Here is a 25,014-nt window from a genome sequence, read left to right as displayed (position 1 = left end):
TGGTAAGTAACATTTCAAGAAATATTAAGTTGGATAAGTTAAGAATAACATTTCCTTATTATTAACCATATTGTATTTCAAACAAAACTCATTAGTTATTATGGATTATCAAAAGCGAATTGTAAAATGTTTGTATAATCAAAGTCAAAGTGCTGGATAGCACCTGTGGGAGTTTTGCAAGGGTAGATGTGCATTATTTCAAATAGCTATATATATAGGTTGTAGATGTGTATTTCATGTACGTCAAATAGGTTGCAGATAACTGGGCCTACCATTATTTATATGCAGAAATATATTGAATAAACTCGAACTACGATTAGCAGATTGTGTGGTTAATATTTCTTTCGACTTTTAATTTTTGTTCACTTAATACAATAAATTATTGTTACAAGATGCTGTTAAAAATTTCAGAAATAAATTTATAGAATGTAAATTATCAGCTACAGACTATTTTATATTTCAGGAAAAATTTTAAAACAGCCTTCGAGATTGATTGATTGTTGGTTGCTTAACGTCCAGTGGCAAATATTTCATGCATAATCAGGACGAGAACAAGTTCACAATAATTACAATAGGTAGGTTGATACAATGCAGGCCATCTTGGATGATGGTCGGGGAAATTTGGACTGCCACTGGAAAATGAGGGTATATTGGATAGGGACAGAAATTTTGCCTTGCAACAGGCCACCTACGGACCCCTCAGAGAGTTGTTGCAAGGGTTCTTAACGTGCAAGGAGCGTGGCACTCTCTTTACACGAGGCATCGGATTTAACGTCCCCCTTCCGACCAGTGGCTTCAAAGTTCTCGCCGACCTATCTTTAAGTGTGGATGCAGAAACATGGGAAATACCAGTAATATACGGCTGGTTGAAAAATGAGGTAATAAGGAAAAAAGTAGTCAATTTATAAAAAAAAATGCAAATCAATAGTTTTGAAAAGAATTGTTAACGGTCTTTCCCCTCCGAAACATGATTGATTGGTTGATTGTTTTTTGACTGACTTAACTAAACACACGAGATAGGGTCTCTTGGATTGATTGATGGTTATTTAACGTCCAGTGGCAAATATTGTATGTATATTACGGAGAAGAACACGTTCACACTAAATACAATAGGTAGGTCTTGTCAAAAATTAGGCCATTTGGGCTGATGGTCGAGGAAATTTGTACTGCCACTGGAAAATGAGGGTATATAAGTTAGGGCTTGATGGCTTAAAAGTATCTACCGAAACCTTTTACAAGATACCCCAACAATTATTAACCCAAAGATTGGTCGACTCCGACAGTATTCATTTTCAAAAAAAAAGAAAACATAAAAACATAAGAAATAAATGGAACTTTTATGGGCACTGACTATCAGGACCTCCCAGATTTAGATACAATGACGCTAGAATATGCCATAATCGCGCTGATGAGTATCTCATTAAGCGAAGAAGATGCCAATAAGGCAGACGCAATCCTGTTTGAGAACTAAACATTTGGTTAGGACTAATGTAAGTTTATTAAATTTAAATAAATTTTCTAAGAACAGAAAATTCCCACGAAAGTGAAATACTATAAAAAAAAAAAAAAAGTACATGTGGTATGATTGCCAATGAGACAACTCTCAACAAGAGACAAAAATGACACAGACATTAACAACTACAGGTCACCGTAAGGCCTTAAAAAATTAGCAACGCCCATACCGCATAGTCAGGCCCCGTTATGACAATGTGAAACAATTCAAACAAGAAAAACTAACGGCCTTATTTATATAAAAAATGAACGAAAAACAAATATGTAACACATAAACAAACGACAACCACTGAATTACAGGCTTCTGAATTGGGACAGGCATATACAAACATAATGTGGCGGGGTTAAACATGTTAAGGTGAGCCCAACCCTCCCTAACCCTGGAAAGTGGTATAACAGTACAACATAACAACGATCTATAAAAATCAGTTAAAAAAGGCTCAACTCATCAGAAGGACAAAAATACAAGTGGACGTGGCCTGGTACTTGTACATCCCGACAAAAAAAGACACCAAGAACAGATCTGAGAGTACTCGCATATATCAGACAGATATCAAAGTCACTAACAACTAATAAAAAAATCATGCATCTAAGACTAAACTATTTATCCGTACACATCCAACATTCAATTGATTTACCGTAAAGACGTCATAAGCAGTAAAAAAAAACCTTGACCTTGTGCAATCCTAAGTTACAGGTATCGACAGATTGCAGATCCATGAATGTATATATGTGTATAACATACTAGTGATAAATTAAGTTTGCTTTTAATTTACTGATAACAAAATCAATATTTATACCAATGCAAACAATATTCAGTTATCTTATTACAGTGTTGAATTGGTTACATTTTAGAATAAGTTTAATTAAAGAAGCGATGTTTACAAGGATCATTTCTTAATTTCCGGGCACGGTTAACAACATTTCCGTAAAAATGAGGATGTGCTATCCCGTTTGAAATAAGTTTTCAACAGGTACAACCAAATAACAAAACCAAATCTTTATATCTATGGAAAAATTTAGTAAAGGTTTTAAGTAATTTATGGTAACGATATCCTTGGTTTAATAATTTACCAGTAATACATAGATTGCGTTCGTTAAAATAAAAAACGTCACAACTGCCACGGGCATAGCGAACGAGCTGTGAAATATAAACACCGTAAGGTGGTGCCAAAGGAACATCACCATCTAAAAATGGAAAATTAACAATAGTGCTCCTTTTCAACAAGAAACCAATAACCCAACGACCATTCATTTGAAGTATATTTTAAATTGATCTATTTTGTAGTGTGACATCAATTTCACTGAACTAGTATACATATATTTAAAACCGATACAAGATACCCTAAAATTCATTCGCCTAAAGATTTATTGACACCGACAGCTAATTTATGTACCATTTATTTTCAGAAAAAAAAGAAAGATCCAAGAAGGTAAAATAAATGGATTTTGTATGGGCACCAAATATCTGAACCTGCCAGCTTTAGATACAACTAGACAACACTCGCGAAATCGCAGGCATTCAGAACGTAGTTTAAAGTATGTAAAGTGTCGTTGGAAGAATTTTGTAAAATATTGAATGACTGGAGAATTTCAGCAAAGGTATCACAAGTCTTAGGTTTTTTGGGACAGGGAAATGTTTTTTACCCCTCCTCCTTCATTTTCCAAAATTCCCAATTTTTGATTTTCTATCAATTTCAATATGAACATACATTTAGTATGCTATGAACATTTAAGTAAGGAGCCTGTTCTGACTGGCTTGTTCATGGACTTCGGAAGTCACATCTTAAAACTACTCACCCCAATACCTCAAGACAAGTAAAAGAATACTTCAACACGTTATTACGATCATAAACTATGCCAGTACCAAGAACCTACATTTCCTAATAATCGTGAGGTATTTGTGGAGTTAATACGGAGTGTTTATCAACAAGGTCTTGATACCTTCCTACTATTTTTTTAGGAAAAGATTCATCAACTTTGTATTCAGACACACAAGACAACGTGAAATGCTAGGTAATCAAAACAGAAAATGTCAAAATGAGCCAATCTAAATACAACCAGTACAGTATTGAAATAAAGAAATTGTAACAATGAGTTTTCAAATATAACCTGTACAGGTAAACTTTACCTGATATTGATTTGCTATTTATAAAAAAACAGGTTGACATATAATCCTGAACTTCATACAAAATATTTTATTATATTAAAGAAAGCTCAATTATGAACATAATCATTAATAGCAAAGATACTAAAAAATGATAATCATAGGTTAAACAATACTTTGTCATGATTTATGAAGATTTAAGGTTCATTTTTTAGAAAATGTATAGATTTATACAAGTTTCACTTAATTTAATGTATCTAAGTGCACGAATATCAAAGGTACAATACGGAAATTGGACAAAAATGACTAAACATGTTTATATGACAAATAAACTTTAATTTAGCTTGCACTGCATTATATGTCATTAGCGGATTTAGGGGGGGTCCTGGGGTTGGAACCCCCCTTTATTGGACGATCAATGCATTTGAATGGGAGCATATAGTTGGAACACCCCCTTTTTACTCTGGGTTGTGAACCCCCTTTTTTAAATGGCTGAATACGCCCCTGCATGTACATGTAACAGTGCTCTTCCATACAAATGTTAAACAAATTAAGTCATCTCGCAGGCCTCAAGATTTTTTGGAAAATTTTGTGTTCACCCCTAAAACCGATTTGGCCACATCATAAAAATTTCAAGTTAATTTACAATTTTCACAGTGTGTATATTATGTTTAGTACTATTAAATGAACATATGTTTCCATATTTTTAGACTTGAAGGTTGAAAAATACTGGCAAAGTTTAGAAGTTTCTGCAGTGTCCTATATTTTGACTTTAGTGGAATCTTAAACCCTTTGTAAAACATGACTAATTATAAAAAAAAGAAGATGTGGTATTATTGCCAATGAGACAACTGTTCACAAGAGACCAAAATGACACAGACATTAACAACTATAGGTCACCATACGGCCTTTAACAATGAGCAAAGCCCATACCGCATAGTAAGCTATAAAAGGCCCCGATATGACAATGTAAAACAATTCAAACGAGAAAACTAACGGCCTTATTTATATGAAAAGAAATGAACGAAAAAACAAATATATAACACATAAACAAACAACCACTGAATTACAGGCTCCTGACTTGGGTCAGGCATATACATACATAATGTGGCTGGGTTAAACATGTAAGGGATCCCAACCCTCCCCTAACCTGTATAATTCGTTCTTGTGTTTTACTGTTGACATGTTTAACCCCGCCACATGCTGTATGTATGTGCCTGTGTAATGGTGGTCACTTTGTTTACTTTTTTTGTTTTTTATCTATTTGTGGAAATTGGATAACTTTAGTATGACGTATAGTTCCTTAAATCTTTCTTCCGAGACCGGCTATGTAATTATTCTTGTCGGTACTTCCTGTTCTTGCACGTTCCCGGCAGGGCATGTTGTACCAAGGAACTATAAGTATGACGTCACTCACCTGGCTCGGGGCAGTCTACACTTAGGATTTGAAAAAGCAGACGCTCGTACAATTTAGCTTGGAAATATGGAACTTAACAATGGCAAACAGACTCCGCCCCATCGTATGTTGTATTATGCTTGTATATAACACATAATCAACCATAATGCATGTCTTTAAATAATCATCTTGTTTATATAAACGTGTTTTACGTAGTTTGTCCAATATCCAAGGGTAGACAACGTAAAAACGAAGCTAGTGGAAACTTCCACTCCCGTTACACCTGTCCCGAGTCATGACCCTGTAAAAAGTTAGGTTGGATTTGGCGCAGTTGTTTCAGATGAGAATAATATTGATAAAGTCTACGAACTGCAAGTTTTGACATTTTTTTTTTTAATTTAAACGTTTTTTGTTTGTTTATTTCATATAAAAAAAATATACAAGACATAAGTATAAACTGTCTACAGCAAAAGAGATCAGCAATAAATATTTCACTATGGCAGATACCATCAGATGACTTCATATTCACATGGCCTTTACCGTCAGATGAGTCTAAAAATCAAAGGATCACAGTTTTATTTCCCCGTTTCTTATTTCAAGTATCATGCTCAGAACTATTAGAATCACTTAACTTATATTAACTGGAAAAGGACTTTTGATTCTGTTTGTATTAGAAGAACATTCTTATCAAAATGAATCACTTTTTAGCTCACCTGGCCCAAAGGGCCATATGAGCTTTTCTCATCACTTGGCGTCCGGCGTCCGTCGTCGTCGTCCGTCGTCGTTAACTTTTACAAAAATCTTCTCCTCTGAAACTACTAGGCCAAATTGAACCAAACTTGGCCACAATCATCATTGGGGTATCTAGTTTAAAAAATGTGTGGCGTGACCCGGTCAACCAACCAAGATGGCCGCCACGGCTAAAAATAGAACATAGGGGTAAAATGCAGTTTTTGGCTTATAACTCAAAAACCAAAGCATTTAGAGGAAATCTGACACGTCGTAAAAATGTATATCAGGTCAAGATCTATCTGCCCTGAAATATTCAGATGAATCGGTCAACCCGTTGTTGGGTTGCTGCCCCTGAATTGGTAATTTTGAGGAAATTTTGCCGTTTTTTTGGTTATTATCTTGAATATTAATATAGATAGAGATAAACTGTAAACAGCAATAATGTTCAGCAAAGTTAGATTTACAAATAAGTCAACATGACCGAAATGGTCAGTTGACCCCTTAAGGAAATATTGCCATTTATAGTCAATTTTTAACCATTTTTCATAAATCTAAGTAATCATTTACAAAAATCTTCTCCTCTGAAACTACTGGGCCAAATTAATCCAAACTTAGTCACAATTATCTTTGGGGTATCTAGTTTAAAAAATGTGTGGCGTGACCCGGTCAACTAACCAAGATGGCCGCCACGGCTAAAAATAGAACATAGGGATAAAATGCAGTTTTTGGCTTATAACTCAAAATTCAAAACATTTAAAGGAAATCTGACATGGGGGTAAAAATGTTTATCAGGTCAAGATCTATCTGCCCTGAAATTTTCAGATGAATCGGTCAACCCGTTGTTGGGTTGCTGCCCCTGAATTGGTAATTTTGAGGAAATTTTGCTGTTTTTGGTTATTATCTTGAATATCATTATAGATAGAGATAAACTGGTAAACAGCAATAATGTTCATCAAAGTAAGATTTACAAATAAGTCAAATGACCGAAATGGTCAGTTGACCCCTTTAGGAGTTATTGCCCTTTATAGTCAATTTTTAACCATTTTTCGTAAATCTTAGTTATCTTTTACAAAAATCTTCTCTGAAACTACTGGGCCAAATTAATTCAAACTTGGCCACAATCATCTTTGAGGTACCTTGTTTGAAAAATGTGTCCGATGACCTGGCCATCCAACCAAGATGGCCAACACGGCTAAAAATAGAACAGGGGTAAAATGTAGTTTTTTGCTTATAACTCTGAAACCAAATCATTTAGAGGAAATCTGACAAGGAGTTAAATTGTTAATCAAGTCAATATATATCTGCCCTGAAATATTCAAATGAATTGGACAACCGGTTGTTGGGTTGCTGCCCTCCAATTGGTAATTTTTAAAGAAATTTTGCTGTTTTTGGTTATTATCTTGAATACTATTATAGATAGCAATAAACTGTAAACAGCGATAATGTTCATCAAAGTAAGATCTACAAATAAGTCAACATGACCTAAATGGTCAATTGACCCCTTAAGGAGTTATTGCCCTTTATAGTAAATTTTTAACAATTTTCATTAATTTGGTAAATTTATGTAAATTTTTTAACAAATATTTTTCTCTGTTACTAATAGGCAAAGTTCATTATAGATATAATTGTAAGAAGCAAGAACGTTCAGTAAAGTAAGAACTTCAAACACATCACCATCACCAAAATACAATTTTGTCATGAATCCATTTGTGTCCTTTATTTAATATGCACATAGACCAAGGTGAGCGACACAGGCTCCTTAGAGCCTCAAGTTATTACTTTCATGTATTTATAAACGTATATTTAAATAGTAAGTTGGCACATATATGTTCTGCAACACTGTACAGAAATTATACTTTTGTGTTTAATTCTATTTTCCAACCTCAATCACTATAATCGTAACTTTAAAATAGTTATTCTCAACACGTCATTTGCCCCACCATAGGAGCTTTCCGAAATAAAAAGTAAAATAACAAAAACATCGAGCATAAAGAAAATTCAAAACGACAATTACCTGTGGTTTATATTTAAGTCTTTTAGGAGAAAAACAATTCGTGTCAGGGAAACAATCTATTTAAATAGACCACATTCAATAAACTTAACGGGTCAATTTCTAAAGTAGTAATTGTTCATACTTCTTATTGATTTGTAAGAAATTTAAATTTCAGATTTCAAAAGTAAACAATATATTACATTTAAACGTGTTAATACCATGTAGTCATAACAGGAAGTTATAACGGTGTGTGTTAGAATTTTACAACTATGATCTATTACATAAAACCATGGATTTATCCAATAATATTGGCCATAGAAATGATATTTGCTTGCATAATACCGTGAGTATGGATATTTTATTTGATAAACACATGTCTGTAAATTGTGTAAGAAAGTATGACAATCACTAAAAGAGAAAGGGGACAATCCGTTGTTTTGTGTTCTATAGAAGGGAAAGTCTGTTTACATTTTATTACGAATCCACTATAATCGTTGATAGGTAACCAAACTAAAATCACATGAGAAAAGTAAAATCACAAAAATACTGCACTCCGACAAAAAATTATCAAAACTGTTATTCCCTAAACAAATGGAAAAATCAAAGTTCTAAAACTTCAAACGAATGGATAACAATTGTCATATTTATTCCTTTTTTGGTTAAGACATTTTCTTGTGTAGTAAATCACCCTCTTGTATGTATTTCATAGATTAAATGTAAAAATGGAAATTAAATAAATTTTCATTGAAAATTCAAGTAATCCAAAAACTACTCCAATAGAAAATTTGTGTTCGCTACACCCTAAAAGCACCAGTAACACTATCACGTTTTAACTACTTTTTGAATAAAAATGTCCCGTTACAACGTTATTCTGAAAGTTAAGTTTTACTAGGTTTGTGTTACGTTTTTATCACGTTCTGCTACGTATTACTAAGTGTAGACCCACGTTTTCACCACGCATTGATACGTTTCGATACGTAGTAAGCACGTTTTGTTACGTTCCGCTAGGCTTTGATACGTATTTACTAGGTTGCTATATCGTTTCAATTTTCGCTACAGTTTGTTGTTGAATTTTCAAAACATACGGGGGAGGTCCTTTATGTGCAGAAAAGATCAGTGTGTTATTTCTAGATGTCGTATTGGTCATACTAGAATAACGCACGAATATATTTTAAAGAATGAAGTAGAACCACAATGTATACCTTGTAATTGCAAGTATAATATTAAACATGTTTTAATTAATTGTATTGACTTTGCTGATATTCGTAGGAAGCATATCAATGTCAATAATATGTATGATTTATTTAATTATGTTCCATACAAAAATGTTATTATATTTAAATCGATTTTAATTTTTATCACGTTATCTTACTGGTGATTTTTATTTGTAAATAATCTATTTGCTTTAGTCAAGAATTTAAGTTTATTGAAGGACCTTTTGTCTTTTTTTTTAAATATGCTTTAAATTGTAAAATTCGAATTAGCGCTCGACGCGATATAGCCTTTTTTGTGCTAATGCGGCGTAAAGCAACCAACAATCAATCAATCATTCATGATATTGACGATTTTAACTTTCACCGTTCATCAGTTATTGTTCTTGTGATATTGCTAGGACACAAATCAATGTAAATAAATCCAGTTTGCTGTCGTTGTGACAGCCTCTTGATTGTTAATCAATTCACACCTTTTAAAAGGAACACAGGGGGCTTTATTGTAAAGCATACTAAAAATATAAATAAATTTGCATTTATAGAATTTAATCTGACGAAAAAATAAACAAACCTTGTGAAACAGTTTTACAAAAACTCGAGAAATAGTTTTACACTAACACTAATTTAACTTGTGTTCTTCAAATTATCTATTTTACATTTGGAGGTTGCCATTTTTAAGTGTTTCTCAGCGATCATTCTAGACCTCTAAATCTTCAAACCAACTACCATTTAGTCTCTAAATAAACTCATAGATGGGTACAGATGCGCATTAGTTTTTCCATAGGCCGTAATGGTAACGTTTTCTTCTGTTGCTCAGTCCATATCGTTAACTTGGATATGTGTGATGGCTCGTTTCGAAGCTGAGACATTTTGACATATGTGGTTAAATTTTCGGGGTACGAAGTGAGATTACTTTTTCCGTAAATTAGTAAACCCCGAGTATCCTTTTGTGATGCGGCTCCTCATGGTAAATAATCCCATTTTTAACACAAAAAGTTCTTTGAAAATTTAATACTTTGAACACATTTAATAGCTCCATAGATTTTACACATTTATTCTGTGTTCCCCTACTTTCTAAATTAACTCAAATGGTTAAGCTCAGTCACTTGTTTATCATAGAAAAGTGTCAAATATCACTACACAGAGAATTTTTGTTTACACGTGACTTTTGAGTTCCTCATTTCAAGGCGCATTAGGGATCTTGTCCCATATTGAAATCCATACTTCTGATTTTTCCAAATATTTTTATGTGATCTTCATCGGTATAACATTCTGAATAAATCTGTGTATTTTTGTCCATTTCTGAAAAAAAATAAAGTTGTTTTAGCACTATAAGGCAATGACACTTTCGTCGCTATATTCATTTATTTTGAATACAATGAGTATGTATAAGTAATTTCTTCCAGAATACCTTCACTAGTCAAAACAAGGACAAAACTTCTGATTATAACCTCTTATTACAATACACAGACCCTGTTAAAGCATTCTACAAAATTTTCTTGTGCCTTAAAGTGCATTTTGACAGAGAAATTATGCAAAAATGAAGGTTGTAAAAAAAAAAAACACCAAAATAATTATTCTTACTACAATGTACTAGTGGAAATCTGGTATTTAATACTGTTAAAACCACTCTAAACTACTTGGAAATCATCCATATCATATAATTAGAGTACAATATAGTGCAAATTTTCAAAACTTGTCCTTTCACATAATTCTATTTGAGAAAAAAATGTTTTTTACATGTATTTCAGTGAAAACCTTTTATCAGTGAGAAATCCACAAGAGGTCTTAATGGAAACATTGTGACATCACATGTATAATGGCGTCATTAAATAACGACAGATCAAAGTAGTGCTAAATATAGTTTGCAGTGTTACATGAGAAACAGTTGCCGCAAGATTTAACTCTAAATATTGAGTCGTAACGATCTGTAACTAAGCCTTTTCATTTAATACCAAGACCATAGCAACAGTTTTCATATTAGCATATTTTTAACATACCGACTGTAATTTCAATTGCATAAATATCATAAAAAAACAATTTAGAGCTTGCCTAATAAAACAAAATGCTTACCAGTTATTCAGGACTTTTTAAAACCTCTAGTTTGCCATCTCAGGTTGAAAATAATGATACGTCTGGAACTGAAATAAGACAAAAAAATTACTCAGGCTTTGTTATCATTTGATTTAAATACATAAGTATTATTGAGAGAGAAAAATCTTATTCTTGAAAGTTTAATCACAAAGAAAGACAAATGCTTCTCCCTTGTGGCTTAGCCACCTTCATTTAAACCTTTTGTATTAGAAGCAATGGGTAGTAGCTAACTAGCTTAATAATTGAATAGGTGCAGAAATATTGTTTTCAAAAAAGTTTGACCCTCCCCCTTTTTCAGTGCTGAGAAATGACAGTATCTTTTGTTTTGCTCATGTGCATTAAAAATAATAATTCATGATTTTCTTAAAGCATGTAAATGTTTTTTCTGTTTTTTATGCATATGATATCTACTGACCAGGGGTCAAATCATTGGTTAAAAGCACATGCGATGATGTATCTCACTTTACTCGTATGAAGTTTGTTATCTCCCTTGATTATCAGGTATTCCTGTAGACCAGAGTGATAATATCATAACAAAGACTATATTGTGTCATGTTTACTTACAATTTAATAATATTTAAAAGTTATTTCTTGCCTTTTCAATGTAGCAAACAAATTCCTTTCGGATCTCTCGGAAGTAAACAAAGTTATGATTGTGCCTAAAAAAAAGTGTTCAGCCCCGTGCCAGTAATGTATTTTAAAAGCGAAAATTTCCTTGAGTTTTTGCTGATCTATATCAATAATATTTATCTTAAACCATTTATTATAACTAGGTATAAATAAAAAAAATACTAACCATCATTTTCGGTGGTGTACAGGTGAAATCATCCATAAATCAGTCCGACAACTTCTGGAATTGAGCTTCTAAATTGGGTACAGATGCGCATTAGTTTTTCCATAGGCCGTAATGGTAACGTTTTCTTCTGTTGCTCAGTCCATATCGTTAACTTGGATATGTGTGATGGCTCGTTTCGAAGCTGAGACATTTTGACATATGTGGTTAAATTTTCGGGGTACGAAGTGAGATTACTTTTTCCGTAAATTAGTAAACCCCGAGTATCCTTTTGTGATGCGGCTCCTCATGGTAAATAATCCCATTTTTAACACAAAAAGTTCTTTGAAAATTTAATACTTTGAACACATTTAATAGCTCCATAGATTTTACACATTTATTCTGTGTTCCCCTACTTTCTAAATTAACTCAAATGGTTAAGCTCAGTCACTTGTTTATCATAGAAAAGTGTCAAATATCACTACACAGAGAATTTTTGTTTACACGTGACTTTTGAGTTCCTCATTTCAAGGCGCATTAGGGATCTTGTCCCATATTGAAATCCATACTTCTGATTTTTCCAAATATTTTTATGTGATCTTCATCGGTATAACATTCTGAATAAATCTGTGTATTTTTGTCCATTTCTGAAAAAAATAAAGTTGTTTTAGCACTATAAGGCAATGACACTTTCGTCGCTATATTCATTTATTTTGAATACAATGAGTATGTATAAGTAATTTCTTCCAGAATACCTTCACTAGTCAAAACAAGGACAAAACTTCTGATTATAACCTCTTATTACAATACACAGACCCTGTTAAAGCATTCTACAAAATTTTCTTGTGCCTTAAAGTGCATTTTGACAGAGAAATTATGCAAAAATGAAGGTTGTAAAAAAAAAAAACACCAAAATAATTATTCTTACTACAATGTACTAGTGGAAATCTGGTATTTAATACTGTTAAAACCACTCTAAACTACTTGGAAATCATCCATATCATATAATTAGAGTACAATATAGTGCAAATTTTCAAAACTTGTCCTTTCACATAATTCTATTTGAGAAAAAAATGTTTTTTACATGTATTTCAGTGAAAACCTTTTATCAGTGAGAAATCCACAAGAGGTCTTAATGGAAACATTGTGACATCACATGTATAATGGCGTCATTAAATAACGACAGATCAAAGTAGTGCTAAATATAGTTTGCAGTGTTACATGAGAAACAGTTGCCGCAAGATTTAACTCTAAATATTGAGTCGTAACGATCTGTAACTAAGCCTTTTCATTTAATACCAAGACCATAGCAACAGTTTTCATATTAGCATATTTTTAACATACCGACTGTAATTTCAATTGCATAAATATCATAAAAAAACAATTTAGAGCTTGCCTAATAAAACAAAATGCTTACCAGTTATTCAGGACTTTTTAAAACCTCTAGTTTGCCATCTCAGGTTGAAAATAATGATACGTCTGGAACTGAAATAAGACAAAAAAATTACTCAGGCTTTGTTATCATTTGATTTAAATACATAAGTATTATTGAGAGAGAAAAATCTTATTCTTGAAAGTTTAATCACAAAGAAAGACAAATGCTTCTCCCTTGTGGCTTAGCCACCTTCATTTAAACCTTTTGTATTAGAAGCAATGGGTAGTAGCTAACTAGCTTAATAATTGAATAGGTGCAGAAATATTGTTTTCAAAAAAGTTTGACCCTCCCCCTTTTTCAGTGCTGAGAAATGACAGTATCTTTTGTTTTGCTCATGTGCATTAAAAATAATAATTCATGATTTTCTTAAAGCATGTAAATGTTTTTTCTGTTTTTTATGCATATGATATCTACTGACCAGGGGTCAAATCATTGGTTAAAAGCACATGCGATGATGTATCTCACTTTACTCGTATGAAGTTTGTTATCTCCCTTGATTATCAGGTATTCCTGTAGACCAGAGTGATAATATCATAACAAAGACTATATTGTGTCATGTTTACTTACAATTTAATAATATTTAAAAGTTATTTCTTGCCTTTTCAATGTAGCAAACAAATTCCTTTCGGATCTCTCGGAAGTAAACAAAGTTATGATTGTGCCTAAAAAAAAGTGTTCAGCCCCGTGCCAGTAATGTATTTTAAAAGCGAAAATTTCCTTGAGTTTTTGCTGATCTATATCAATAATATTTATCTTAAACCATTTATTATAACTAGGTATAAATAAAAAAAATACTAACCATCATTTTCGGTGGTGTACAGGTGAAATCATCCATAAATCAGTCCGACAACTTCTGGAATTGAGCTTCTAAATTGGGTACAGATGCGCATTAGTTTTTCCATAGGCCGTAATGGTAACGTTTTCTTCTGTTGCTCAGTCCATATCGTTAACTTGGATATGTGTGATGGCTCGTTTCGAAGCTGAGACATTTTGACATATGTGGTTAAATTTTCGGGGTACGAAGTGAGATTACTTTTTCCGTAAATTAGTAAACCCCGAGTATCCTTTTGTGATGCGGCTCCTCATGGTAAATAATCCCATTTTTAACACAAAAAGTTCTTTGAAAATTTAATACTTTGAACACATTTAATAGCTCCATAGATTTTACACATTTATTCTGTGTTCCCCTACTTTCTAAATTAACTCAAATGGTTAAGCTCAGTCACTTGTTTATCATAGAAAAGTGTCAAATATCACTACACAGAGAATTTTTGTTTACACGTGACTTTTGAGTTCCTCATTTCAAGGCGCATTAGGGATCTTGTCCCAGATACCAGGACTAAATCTTATATATACGCCAGACGCGCGTTTCGTACAAAAGACTCATCAGTGACGCTCGAATCCAAAAAAGTTTTAAAAAAAGCCAAATAAAGTACGAAGTTGAAGAGCATTGACATCCAAAATTCCTATAAGCTAAGGTAATCTATGCCTGAGGTAGAAAAGCCTTAGTATTTCAAAAATGGATATTAGGGGAAAAAAATCATACCCTATCTTATTTTATACTACTGTATCTAAAATATAACTCTGAGCCCTGTATAACCGAATATACGATATCGGTCTTTCTCATTGTTGAAACTGATGCCGTTTGTTTACCTATAACTGCTTACGTCTTCTTAATTTAAACTTTAGGGAATAGTTGTCTCATTATATCATATCTTATTTATACATAGCTTTATGGAAATGATAAACGAAAACTAATTCCTTTTTTTTCAGCTATCTGAAATCCACCCATGATGGAGATGTGAAAAAAGATTTTCCATACATAAGGTAATTGTAAAAATATAACCCAAAACCCGATACATTTACATTTATTGTATATCAGTTAAACAAAACAGACTCCAAAGAGCACTTTTTTACACAAGCAATTCACGTAGTTGGGTTGAATTGAAACTTTCAGCGCAAAACTAGTGTCTGCATATATAAATGTGTTTATCATTAATACTTTTCATTCACAATAAAAGCAAAATGGAAATGAAATGCTGAAATTTTGATATTGAGAAAAAAACTCATGTAAAAAATATAAATTTTATACTCTAATAACAATTAACAGGTATATAGTATCTTCGATTGTCCTAATTATGTATCGGTGCTAGTTACATGTAGTTATTATGGCATTCAGAGGTAATAGATTTAATCACAAAACATGTGCATCTTTTATCAAATCATGTTTAACGGTTTTGAAGCACAAAAATATTTTAAATTACAACTTGTGCACAACACATAGTTATGTGTAAAATACTGAACGAATTGCAACGTATACTGTACTTTTATTTCTTCTTTGGAGGTGGGGTGCTTTTTTAAAATGATTTTGCTGGTAAATGTTGACCAACATTTAATCGAACAAATATAAAACACATTTGTTTAAAAAAGAAGGACAAAAGATACCTGAGGGACAGTCAAACTCATAAATCGAAAATAAACTGACAACGCCATGGCTAAAAATGAAAAGGACAAACAATAGTACACATGACACAACATAAAAAACTAAAAAATAAACAACACGAACCCCACCAAAAACTAGTGGTGATCTCACGTGCTCCGGAAGGATAAGCAGATCATGTTGCACCCGTCGTGTTAAGTATCCACTCAACTGCAAATTAAGCTTAACTCATCATAGTATTTAAATTAACAATGATAGGATAGTACGTTGACATACGGTAACACAAGTATTTCAATCTCCAACTTCATACTGCTTTAAGCTCAAACCTAGCAGAGAATAACCAAGACAGTTTTGTTTATTCATTTATATGTCCCATTGAATGTCTAACGCAATTTCTTTGGCTAAATCGTGGCTGTTTTTGTCCTGAAAAAAAAACCGTGTTTGTGTTAGGATTTTTGTAGTATAGTGTTGTGCCGTCGTCATATTTTATAAACAGACGAATCATAACAGGCTTTCCGAGAAGTTAATTGAAAGAGATCGAAGAAATTCATATGTACAAAACCCATTGGTGGCTGGCTGCTATTTGATCGCGTTGTTGGTCCTTTGACATATTCCCCATTTACGTTCTCAATTGATACTATTAAAGTATTTGTTTAACTTGCAGGTTCAGAATGGGAATGTTTTATTAGTGATCCGTGCACAAATCTTGCAAAGAGTAATATACATTTAGGTTTGGGGTGTGATCAAACTGTGTATGTAAAGATGTTTCTATAGTTAACCTTTAAAATATGTGTACTTCTTTTGCCCGATTTAAAAGGTGAAACTTTGTAGAAAACAGAATAGAGGTTATTGTTTTTGTGGGTTATTAAGTTTTGATATTTTCCTTAGCAAGGAGTGCATTATGTTCGAGAAACCCCTTAATTAGAATTCGATTCGATTAAATGTTTCGCATACATATTCTGTTGTTTCATCGTTACCATGAAAAATGTCGGGATGAAAGAGGGATTAAATTTACGTACTCGTTAAAACGCTATTCAACGACAAAAGTCATCAATTCATTTTAATTGGCATCTCACAATTCACAAATAGAGTCAATAGAGTCAATAAACACGTCCGGTTGTCAATACTGAATTCTTTGTTTAAAAAAATGTTGGTTTGCCCCATTTCTATATTCGTTGGTAAAATGTTTCCTTGGTCAAATTATTTTAAAAACTTTTTTTGCAAGAAGAGAGGAAGTTGAGAAATTTAAAACGTAAGACACGACAATGCAACGCACTGTTCAGACCCGTCCTGGATTCTGCCATGAATGCTTAGTTATTTAAGTTCTTGTTGAGAGCTACATGTAATTGCATATATGTACGTTCATGAATCAGTCTCCTATATTGATATTAAAACTTTCTTAGTTTTAATATTGGAGCCTTTGACGATTCTTGTGTAGACGAAACGCATGTCTGGTGTAGCACAAACTAATGTCAAAGTTGTGCTTAAAAGGTTCAAACAACACTCTGGTAACTACAACAACAGCCCACGGGCACTTGTTTTAAGACTTTTCCCCTATATACCTTAATATTAAGTATAATATTAAGGTATATAGAATTTTTTTTTATATTAAGGTATATAGGGGGGGGGGGGGAATTGGAGACAATTGCCTGAGCAACAGCCCCTTTAAATTTTTAAATGTGTTTATTTAACAAAAAGATGTTTGTTTTTCCCTTTTTATATTAACATTAGAAACCCCGAAGGTGACTGGGGAAGTGAAATATGGTCACTCATAGTCTTCAACCCGGCAGTAAAAATCCTCGTCAAAGTGACTGTGAGGGATGTACAAGTACGCAGTCATGTTAAATATGTTTCCTCGGGTACAGAATGACACTCTCCATGATCCTTAAAATTGAAAAGTTTTGCTTTTTGATGTCGGTGCTTTTCTATTCCTTAGGAATTGGCGTAGCTGGGAAAGAAAGTAAAGTTTGGTTTATTTTTTATGCATAATTTTTATTTTCCTTTCATTTGACCATTTGTTTCAAGTTCATTTAGTTTATATGCATACATTTTGCAATAATATTCTACTAAATTTTAAAAGAACTAATATAATGACTGAAAGTCTGTCATCGTCCGTGACCGTCTTTTAACTTCAACAAAACATATTTTCTTTGAAGCTATTAGGCTATTTGAACCTTACTTTCTCACGTTCAACTTATGGGATCTCGCTAAAAAGATGTGTTCGATTATTCCACCTTCTAACCAAATTAGTTCACATGGCTAAAAAATAAACCATAGGTGTAAAATGCAAGAGTTTTCTATAATCTAGAAACCCGCTATAGGTGGAAATAATATGATTATTCTGAAACCATCTCTTTTTTTATATAATTTTACAGATTTAATGTAATTATATTTTTAGTGACACAGGAAACAAAGGGATATCAGCTTCTGCTTTCAGTTTACTTTTCAATATTTATGGATTTTTAGGTGAGTGCAAAGTTTTAACAGGTTTTAAAAAATACTTTACGCTTTCGTCAATCAAAAATTGCAGAATGATCTAACACAAATGTTGGGATAAAAAATAAATAATTTGCACTTGTCACTTAATTGCAAAGATATGATCCATGCTTTGAATCTTTAAATTAAACTGGAACTTTTCCATTTCAATAAACTAACATTAATGAAACAGTAACCAATAATTATCCAAAAACACAGCTCAATCAATGTGTAATACCACCACACACATATAAAATTTAAAAAAAAAAGCACGCACAGTCACTCCTTTAAAACAAACAAAAGAATTAAGAGAACAGCCATTTAATGGGTCAGCCTAGGCACATGCCATCTGTCCACGGATAATAACTAATATATGCATTTTTTTCTTACCATTTTTATTCACACAAGAAATACAGGTGCCAGATTTCTCACAATGCAATTTTCCTTAAAATTTTTTTTTCAAGGAACATCATTTTTAAAACTCGTTCAAGGCGTTGCTGCTTTTTTTTTAAACCTGAAAAAAAAATCTGTGCTCTTACCAAGAATTGTTCATATAAATTAAGAATTTACATTTTCATTGAAAATGATTACACAGATGTATTAATAACTGTTCCACAGATTTATTTATCAGCTGCAAAAAATATCAAATTCACCCGCCGCGACATGGCTGACAAACCATTCTGTCTGGCAAAAATTGTTCAAGCGGTTACAATTTAAGTTTCTAGTGGTGAAGCTCAAATCTTCCCGTCACAATTTTACAGATGCCATCAGGATATGGTTAATCGTTATGGAATAAATACTTGAGAGATGACGACGGATGTTTCGTCTTGTCCTCCTTTACCCCTAATGTGACCTACCGAATTATACCAATCACTGGGTTTGTACCTACTTGAAAATCAAGCCGGCTATCGCATGTTGGGCAGGATCTACATACCCCTATAAAGCACATGCTATCATTAAAGGTTGTTGGTAGGGGTTCATGTTACCCAGTCTTAAGTTTCTATGTTATGGTTTCTATATTTGTTTGTCTCTTTATCTTTGTTTTTAGCCAAAGCGTTGTCAATATATAAAAAGATGATGTGGTATGATTGTCAATAAGACAACTCTTCACAAGAGACCAAATGACACAGACATTCACAGGTTTAGGTCACCATACATTTTATTTTCGACGTTGAATGACCCCTTTGTATCTATCGACTATATTTTACAAGCCTGTGCACACTGATCTGGTTTCCCCCTCACCGCGTTACAACCGGGACTTAAATAGTTGAGACAAATAAAAACAAGTATTATTATTGTTGAGCAACAACTTTATATAATATTAATAGTTTTCCACTTGCTTTTCAGCATTTATCAATATAACTATTAGATTTGAACAGATTAAAGTAAACTACAGTTACCAGAAAAGTCGGCCTCGATACATAGTTAACATAATTACAACAGTAGTTGGCCTCATATCATTGTCTGGTATGGCTTTGGTTTCTACCTTCCAGGTAAGACATTAAGCAGTTATTATCTCCCCTGTAACTGTATCGTATGCCCTTAGGCAGTTGTTATCAGCATCTTATTTGTAAAAAGGTGTTTCTTATAGTTATATATCATCCGAGAAAATAATCCAGACAATTGCTTTGGAATTTGAAGCTATGAATTAAAAGTGCCTTTGGTGTGAAAACCTTCGTCCACAGCAAGTCAAGTAACTTGCATCCGGTATAGATCTAGAACGATGTAACTGAAGCTATGTAGGTTGTTAACAAAAGAGTCATCCTTTTCTGTGGGACAAATAATAGCACGCCAGGTACTTGTACTATCTCAGATATGTCTTTGAATTAAGACAAACATAATATTAGAAAGCAGATAAACACATATTCTTCATTTCCACATGTTTGATATTTGTTGTATGTTACTCTCTTCAATTGAGGCTGCTTAGCCTCGAAAATTTTACCTCAAGTAAACAAAATAAAATAAGATGTGTCCTTACTGTCCTGTGTCATATATGTGTCAACAGATCTAAATCAATGATTGGTTTACTCTTTTCTAGGTTGGTACACATGAAGGAGTACACAACACTGGTGCTGTATTGGCCTTTGGTGTTGGAGTTTCATATTTAGCAATGCAGTCATTATTTTCATTTTTTTTAAAAGACATTCCTGGGAGCAATATTATAATAAATATTATTAGAATAGTGATGTCGGTTTTACAGTTTGCTTTTTTACTAGGAAGTATCCTTTTTTATACTGTTAATATCAGCATGTAGCAAACATTTAAATTTGTTGAAAAGTATAGATATAATTTCTTTGCCCATAATATATTGATCAACTTCCAGAGAAAGGTCGTCTGCTCTCCTAATGTTTGAATAGCACAATGACAGCAATATTTGATTGGAGAGTTTATGAGCTTGGAAATTGCATATATGGAATATATCGAGACGACACCATTTGCATGGAAAAATATAATTATCAGAGCATAAAAGAAAACTGGTTTAAGGAAAGAATTAAAACCGTGATTAGGTTAATTTGGCTTTAGGAATTTAGTAACTTCGCGTTAGAAATTCAATACCATTGGCTTATTAATATCTTATGAGCAATAAATTTACAGACAAAATGTTTCATAAAATTGTGATACGGCTACTGTGCAGATGGTTGGTTATACATCTGAAAGTCCATCATCGACTAAAGGATGAATCATGCATTTATATTATATCTATAAGTATCCCAGGGGACTAATATTCCACCTGATGAGGAATTGTCTCAGGAGTTAACAAAAAATATGGCTAATGGGCGGCTGGTACTATGGAGGATCAATAGTCTTCCTTAAAGAAGGGTACCGACTCGGGGGGTAAATCATGCTGAAATAGCTATTTGTACCTTATAGCTAGGAAAAGCGGTCTATTTAGCGGTACTGATTCTGGGTGAATTTTGTTAAAGCAACTGGGCAGATGACACCCTAGGTGACTGATATTCAACCTTCAAAGGTACCGACTCAGGAGTAAAATATGTAAGTCTATAAGTTTGGAGTGATACACTAGAGGCCGACTGGTATCCCACATTCAGTGCTCTTCAAAAGAGGAACGAAAGATGCCAAAAGGGACAGTCAAATTCATAAATCTAAAACAAATTGACAACGCCATGGCTAAAAATGTAAAAGACAAACAGACAAACAATAGTACACAGGACACAATATAGAAAACTAAAGAATAAACAACACGAACCCCACCAAAACTAGGGGTGATCTCATGTGCTCCGAAAGGGTAAGCAGATCCTGCTCCACATGTGGCACCCGTCGTGTTGTTTATGTGATAACAAATCCGGTAAATAGTCTAATTCGGTAGGTCATATTCATGACAGGGAAGGGGATTGTAGTTACGACGTAAGGAACATATCCGATATCATTTGTGAAACGGTTATTCCATAATAGTCAACTAACTCGTGATGGCGTCCGTTAAATTTACGAAAGGATGTCAACTTCACTATTTGGAACTCTTGGTTTAATAGCTTCCTTGTGAGCAGCAACCCCCTATCAAGAAAATCATTATAGGAAATGCAAGCACGAGAATATCGAATCAATTGGGAGATATAAACCCCGTATGGAGGTGCTGCTGGAATATTGCTACTTAGAAATAGAAAGTTCACAATTGGATAGCTGAAATCATCTCTTTTGTCGTGAAGTTTGTTTTCAACCGACCCTCATTGTCAATTTCTAGATGTAAGTCAAGATATGAGGCCGACTTAACTGTAGTATCCTTTGTCTGTAGTTCGATGGGATAGATGCGTTCCACATAGTCACCAAATTTTGAATTATTTAGTGAAAGAACATCATCTATATAGCGGAAAGTAGAGATAAAGGATATTACTAACTTCTTATCTGTCTTCCTTGCTGAAGTTGCTGCTTGAAGTCCGCCTCATAATAATAAATAAACAGGTCGGCAAGTAGAGGGGCACAGTTTGTTCACATTGGAATGCCGACCGTCTGTTGAAAAACACGTTCTCCGAACGTAACAAATGTGTTGTCAATCAAGAAATCAAGCACCTTGATAATATCAGTTTTAGAGAGTTTTTTTGTTTGAATCAGAGTGATCCTTTACAAAGTATGATTTATCCCTCCCTAAGACAAGATACTTGTATCTACGTTGGCCATTCTTTTTTAATTTTTTTTTCAACTTTGTACTTGTTTGGCTTTAGAACCATATAGATCTGAGCGTCACTGATGAGTCTCATGACGACGAAATGCGCATCTGGCGTATTAAATTGTAATCCTGGTAACTATTAAGGTATTCAAAAAGCATGCTTCGACTTCTGTGTACACAATATGTATACTTTTTAAAGTTCTTCATATACACGAAATATACATTTTAGTTTAAAACAAAATTTAATGTTGGCTGTACATGTATTACCAATTTCAATTGTTATGAAAATGCAGAATGTGATTGTTGCTTTAAATAAATCATACAATTATCATAAAAAATAAAAATAAGTTGGATCTTTTAACCACCTATTCTCAGTGTATCTGAGAGAAGTCGCCAGTATTGCATAACACATTTTTGAAGTTGTTATCCTTAACCAGACAAAGCATTCATTGTAACTATACAGTACAAACAATCTAACAGCGTAAGTGTATTGATGTTTACAAATGTAGTTCTATAACACCACAAGATGCATTTTGAAATAGAAACACATTGAGGCAAACTTTATAGAGAATTTTGATTTAACGTATTATATCTAATAGTTTTAGCTTACTAGTCTTCTACTAGAATTACAATAATGTATAAGGTATTAATCTATATTTTTGTAACATCTGAACAGTGCCAATGTTGTTGTTTTAACATATGATTTGCCAATGGAATGTAATTGTGTTTTGAAGTTATCTTATATCGAATCATTGGCATTTAGTAAGTTATATTCGTTAATTACAAAAATAAGGAACCAATTTTACGGAACTGTTTTAGGATGGTCTTACGACATATCTTAGTCTTAAGTTGGTTTCACAAAGTGGACATTTCGTAAAGTTGGTACATGTAATGAGTAAGAACAACACGAAAGGTGTCTTATGATGGTCTTATGATAGTCATAAGTTAAGACATCCTTATGATGTCCTTACATGAGTTTTAAACTAATAGGACTGCTGTAGTTTAAATTTTTGAAATACTAATGCTTTCCTACCTCAGAAATAGATTACCGTAGCTGTATACGTATTTGGCAACATTTTAAGGAATTTTGGTCCTCAATGCTCTTACACTTCGTACTTTATTTGGCCTTTTGAATTTTGGGGATTTGAGCGTCACTGTTGAGTCTTTTGTTAACGAAACACGCGTCTGGCGTAAATACAAAATTTAATCCTGGTATCGATGATGAGTTTATTATCATTCACCTCAAACAATAGCAAGAGGTAGAACTAGAATACTCAGAGACCCTGACAATCCTTTGGATCACTTATGTGATGCAGAAATAGCAATACAATACACAATAAGGCTGTCACGTCCAATGATTATTGACAATTTACAAGCAATGAACATTCGATGTATAAATATCACGAATGCACGATTTTAGCCTTTAACCTTATTTTAACCGAACAGCGACAGTCACACATTGAATTCAACACATTTGTAAAAACAAATGTTTAATTTTTATTTTATTTTTTCTTCATTTTGTATTTGAATTTTCAAATTTATTTTGGTGTATTATTTATATATTTTGCACTTATTTTTCATAGGAATTTTACAAATTATCGTATGGAATATTTGTCGAATCGTTAAGTAATTTATGGGAACCACACCTATAAATTTAAAGACCTTACACCAGGATATCTTTACAAAAATCATCATAACACAACCTCGAGGCGAGGTCTGAGATTTGTCCTAAGATAGGCATAAGAGGATCATAAGACATGTTCTAAAAGGTAAGATATCTTTGTGAAACCGGCTTAAGAATTCTTTAAGATTAAATTTCGTATTATCGTGTTACTAACTTAACTAAATGTAAATATTTCGTAAAAAAAAAATTGTTGTAATTCATAATATTTTATTATTGTTTATTTTTAGGATCTTTCAATCAAACGACAAGCAGCGATTTTAGAATGGATATTAGCTTTCCTAGTTTCGTTTTACTTTTTGACTTTTATACCAGAATTTCGTCACTACGACTGGAGAATACAACTAGATGAAACAAATATTAAATCTAACAAAGTAGATATAAATAGCGATTCGATTTATAATGTTGGATCGAAATGAAAATGGCAATGACTTTTAGTGAACCTAACGTCTTTTAAAGCACATCCACAGTTTGAAGAATACTAAATGTTCGAATTAATTGAGACTGTTAATCATCATTATTTATATTTTTGAATGGTTTCTTATATATATCTTTAATATCAATAAACCATAAACAAAGGTATAGAGAACACAATTATATACAATATTTACATCAAAACATAACAAAACAGTTGCTAAGGCAATGGGCGCAGGACATTTTAGTGAAAAATTTGAACTGCTGGGGGACTTTTTAGCGCCGGATTAATCCATTCACCTGTATTTTCAATAGTCCATTTTAGCAAAAACTTACCTGATTGAATAATACACACTAAGCTTTGGGCAGAAGTTCCGTGAAATTCAAAGCGAACAAATATTAAATGGTTCAGAGTCGTTCCATGCCCATTATAATGAGCAAATACTAGTTGTCACCCAGCTATTTGCTTTTTCTTGACAATATTATCAAATTGGAAACAACAACATATATAAAAATACAAAGTAAAAACGAATGTGCACCTCAATTTAGACATGATAAAGAGAAAGTCTTAGAACAGTTCCTAATGTAACCGTATTGTATAGGGGTATATTCAGGGCTCATTACCTACG

The 25,014-nt window shown here is 32.9% G+C and overlaps 1 protein-coding gene and 1 long non-coding RNA gene across 3 annotated transcripts; one reads left to right on the top strand and one right to left on the bottom strand.

Annotated features, from left to right (window-relative positions):
- Positions 1 to 2,907: 2,907 nt before the first annotated feature.
- Positions 2,908 to 24,553, top strand: LOC143082922 (DNA damage-regulated autophagy modulator protein 1-like). Of its 2 annotated transcripts, none has more exons than XM_076258937.1 (7): positions 2,908 to 3,051; positions 15,026 to 15,079; positions 18,091 to 18,158; positions 19,515 to 19,660; positions 20,206 to 20,386; positions 22,734 to 22,771; positions 24,202 to 24,553. In XM_076258937.1, exons 1-7 carry the CDS (start codon positions 2,966 to 2,968, stop codon positions 24,388 to 24,390), a joined length of 762 nt encoding a protein of 253 aa, XP_076115052.1. In that variant the 5' UTR covers positions 2,908 to 2,965; the 3' UTR covers positions 24,391 to 24,553. The 2 variants fall into 2 exon arrangements, with proteins under 2 accessions (XP_076115052.1, XP_076115053.1); XM_076258938.1 differs by lacking the exon at positions 2,908 to 3,051 and adding an exon at positions 7,936 to 8,083.
- On the bottom strand, positions 10,044 to 14,558 carry LOC143082924 (uncharacterized). The gene is made up of 5 exons (XR_012980506.1): positions 14,052 to 14,558; positions 13,235 to 13,302; positions 11,842 to 12,464; positions 11,025 to 11,092; positions 10,044 to 10,253 (listed from the first exon to the last, which is right to left on the bottom strand). It is a non-coding gene; the product is annotated as an uncharacterized LOC143082924 (long non-coding RNA).
- Positions 24,554 to 25,014: the final 461 nt, after the last annotated feature.

The sequence above is a fragment of the Mytilus galloprovincialis genome, chromosome 7, assembly GCF_965363235.1.
Source record: "Mytilus galloprovincialis chromosome 7, xbMytGall1.hap1.1, whole genome shotgun sequence".
Lineage (NCBI taxonomy): Eukaryota > Metazoa > Mollusca > Bivalvia > Mytilida > Mytilidae > Mytilus > Mytilus galloprovincialis.
Note: the sequence above shows the minus strand (reverse complement) of the source record. Positions and strands in the feature narration are given on the sequence as shown.

Excerpts from the sequence above, each read along its gene's own strand:
- LOC143082922 (XM_076258937.1), top strand. The coding sequence starts at position 2,966 with ATGGGCACCAAATATCTGAACCTGCCAGCTTTAGATACAACTAGACAA. Across the intron at positions 3,052-15,025 it reads CATTCAGAACGTAGTTTAAA|CTATCTGAAATCCACCCATG; the intron begins GTATGTAAAGTG and ends CTTTTTTTTCAG. Across the intron at positions 15,080-18,090 it reads AAAGATTTTCCATACATAAG|TGACACAGGAAACAAAGGGA; the intron begins GTAATTGTAAAA and ends TTATATTTTTAG.